This window comes from Nicotiana tabacum, chromosome 19 (genome assembly GCF_000715075.1).
Source record: "Nicotiana tabacum cultivar K326 chromosome 19, ASM71507v2, whole genome shotgun sequence".
NCBI lineage: Eukaryota > Viridiplantae > Streptophyta > Magnoliopsida > Solanales > Solanaceae > Nicotiana > Nicotiana tabacum.
Genome location: NC_134098.1, coordinates 94,640,008 through 94,643,072, shown reverse-complemented (window position 1 = coordinate 94,643,072; position 3,065 = coordinate 94,640,008). Strand labels below are relative to the sequence as shown.

The 3,065-nt window shown below is 30.5% G+C and overlaps 1 protein-coding gene across 1 annotated transcript; it reads left to right on the top strand.

Moving 5' to 3' along the window:
- Positions 1–808: 808 nt before the first annotated feature.
- On the top strand, positions 809–1,633 carry LOC107819800 (agamous-like MADS-box protein AGL62). The gene is made up of 2 exons (XM_016645954.2): positions 809–977; positions 1,245–1,633. The coding sequence occupies exons 1-2, from the start codon at positions 809–811 to the stop codon at positions 1,631–1,633; spliced, it is 558 nt and encodes a 185-aa protein (XP_016501440.2).
- The last annotated feature ends 1,432 nt before the right edge of the window (positions 1,634–3,065 follow it).

Genomic DNA, 3,065 nt, shown 5'->3' with positions numbered 1-3,065 from the left:
ATATATATATATATATATATATATATATATATATATATATATATATATATATATATATATATATATGTGTGTGTGTGTGTGTGTGTGTGTGTGTGTGTGTACATGATTAAAATATATGTAAATAATAACTGCCAATTTGATGTAAATATTGAAATATGTCATAATCTTACGCGACAACTCGAATATTACCAAAAATAGGAAAATAACCAAAAAAGAGAATATAAATAAAAGCAATAGTAAACTGAACTAGGAATATTGAAACATGTCCTAATATTCTGCGACAAATCGAATATTAACAAAAACTGAAAATAACTAAAAAGAGAATATAAATAAAAGCATATCATAATTTTCAGCGACAAATCGAAAATTACCAAAGAATTCGAAATTAAAAAAGATAATATAAAAATAATGGTAAACTAAACAAGGATATTTATTCATCCATTTGCAAATTAAGAGATATTATTAAGAGAGTATCAGATTCTAATAATCTTATAATAGCAAATCACCACTAGTTCAGGCCGAAATTGACTTGACCATTACAATATTATAGAGGTAAATTTTGAAAATCTTTTTAAAAATGAAGAGTACAGTCACCACTATGATTAATTATATAAATTTACTTGCCTCATAACATGTGAACACTACAAAAATGAACTGGATTCATAGCTATGAACTACCAAAATTGAAAAACCAAAGGCTTCAATATGTTGGAAAAACTCTATAAATAATAGGCTTCTGTATTACAAAATTCATATCACATAGTAACTCTTAGTAATTAATACTAGTTATATCATCATTATTCTTGAGAATGAGTACTAGACGGATTAAGGTTCGCAAAAGTATTCGTCTTGCAAAGATAGAAAATCAAAATAATCGACAAGTGACTTTCTCAAAACGCCGAAATGGTGTCTTCAAGAAAGCAAACGAGCTTGTTGTTATGACTGGTGCTGAAGTTGGCATTATCGTGTGTCCACAAGGTAATTACAAGGCTAATTACAATTTTTTGGTCATCTATATATACATGATATACTATCAACAAATATTACTTTTTAAGCATAAATGTACATGCATTATCATAACTAAACATGCAAATCCAAGATCTTGAACATGATAATTAATTTTACATAAAATTAAAGCATCATAAAAAAAATACTTGGTGTGGGAGGCGTTATAACAGTAGATAAATTGATTTCTCTCCTCTTGCACTATTTTATATTACCGATTTCTCTCCTTTTGCTCTATAGGTAGCAAGCCTTACACTTTTGGTCATCCAAATGTAAATGAAACCATCAACAAATATGTTGGTGAAGAAAGGCCTCCATCACCATCATCACCAGGCATTGATGACAAGTATGTCCAGATGTCTCGAAAAGCCAATACTAAAGAACTTAACACACGACTCAATTCTCTGCAAGACCAACTGGATTTTGCATTAAACTTGAAAAGCAAACTCAAGCAAATGAATAAGAAAGTGGAGAGCCAACAAGAGTGGTTCAAGGGTCCTATAGAGAAGATGCACTACATCGAGGCTTCAATGTTGAAGGAGGGATTGGAAGATCTGCTTTTGAAGGTGAAGAACTATGGTACTGAGCATGGTTATGGTTACGAAAATGGAAAGTGGAAGGCTGAATAAAAGCTACTACTAGTTTTTTTTAATAATCATTCGTGTTATTTATTTTAAAAGGTTAACCTTGGCGCAACCATAAAAGTTGTCGTCGTGTGACTAGGATGTCACAGGTACAACCCATAAATAATATTTTATAGAAATGCAAAGTAAGGCAATCTACAACAGACCAACATGGTCATGGTTTCTCTCTTTCCCGGCCGTATCCTGCACATAGCAGGAGTTTAGTGCAGGAGCTATTCTAGTTAATCATTTTTTTGGGTTGGGGTATTATGTGGTGTTTTGGTGATATCTACTATGTATGCGTAATAAAAAACATGACTATGATGGAATATAAGTAGAGTTATAAAAATTATATCTCAGATTCAAATAATTCAAAAAATTAAAATTAAAATAATATAATGTTATTGTTTAAAAACCTAAAACTCCATAACATATCACTAATACTTATTATATTACAAATAGCCAGAATATAGTCATCATAATAATATCTAAGCTAGAGAGATACCAAAAAAACAATTCTAAAATCAAAAAGTAACTTGAAAAGAATAAATTAAAGAATACAAAAAAAAAACTTTAAGGAACTTAAGCATAAAGAAGGAAAATGCAAACGTGGAAGGAAAGTAAAAACTAGAGGCCAAACCTTTTTGTACTTTGCATTTTGCAGACAAAGGTCTAAAGTGTATTTGTTTCTCAGTAAATGACAAAGAGAAAAGATTGTGAAATTAAAATAAATAATTAAAAAAATGTTGACTTTTGAATTTTTTAGTTTGAGAATTCAGTATGAATTCTTTTTTGAATATTTAAATTTTAGAAAAGGATTTATTAAGCAATTTTGGCTCCAATTTTAAATATTTCTCGGGGCTTACGCCCCAAATAAAGGCCTAGAACAATGGGGCTTACGCCTAGACAAACACCTAGAAGGTTGGTGCGTACGCCCCACTAGACAGACAACTACGGAGCTATAATCTTGCTTAGGCAGCTACTGCTATCAATTCTAAAGTGGAACCACAAACCTGAATTGGAACGAAGTTGGAGCTTTTCTCCCATGAAATTTCTTAAGTATGCATAGTGCAAAGAGTATTGATCTCTCATCGTTCCACACATAGTTTTTCTTTGAAATATTACATTGTAGCACAAAAATCGTTAGGTTACAGTTTTCCGTTGCTGATAGTTTTAACCCTAAATCGCACACGCAAGTATACACGGTCAATCAAGTAATAAAGAGTGAGTAGAGTATCGTACCCACGAAGACTTGTGATCAATTATCAACTAAATCAAGCAATTTATAATTTATCAAGTCAAGAACAATTTCATGGTGATTTTTGTTGATTAATTCTACTAACTAAAATTACTATTAATAGAATAACTAATTAACTAGCACACTTAGCACGAAAAGTTTAATTCAATGAGAAATAATATTCTAGTGTTATGGTTATGT

Excerpts from the sequence above, each read along its gene's own strand:
- LOC107819800 (XM_016645954.2), top strand. The coding sequence starts at position 809 with ATGAGTACTAGACGGATTAAGGTTCGCAAAAGTATTCGTCTTGCAAAG. Across the intron at positions 978-1,244 it reads CATTATCGTGTGTCCACAAG|GTAGCAAGCCTTACACTTTT; the intron begins GTAATTACAAGG and ends TTTGCTCTATAG.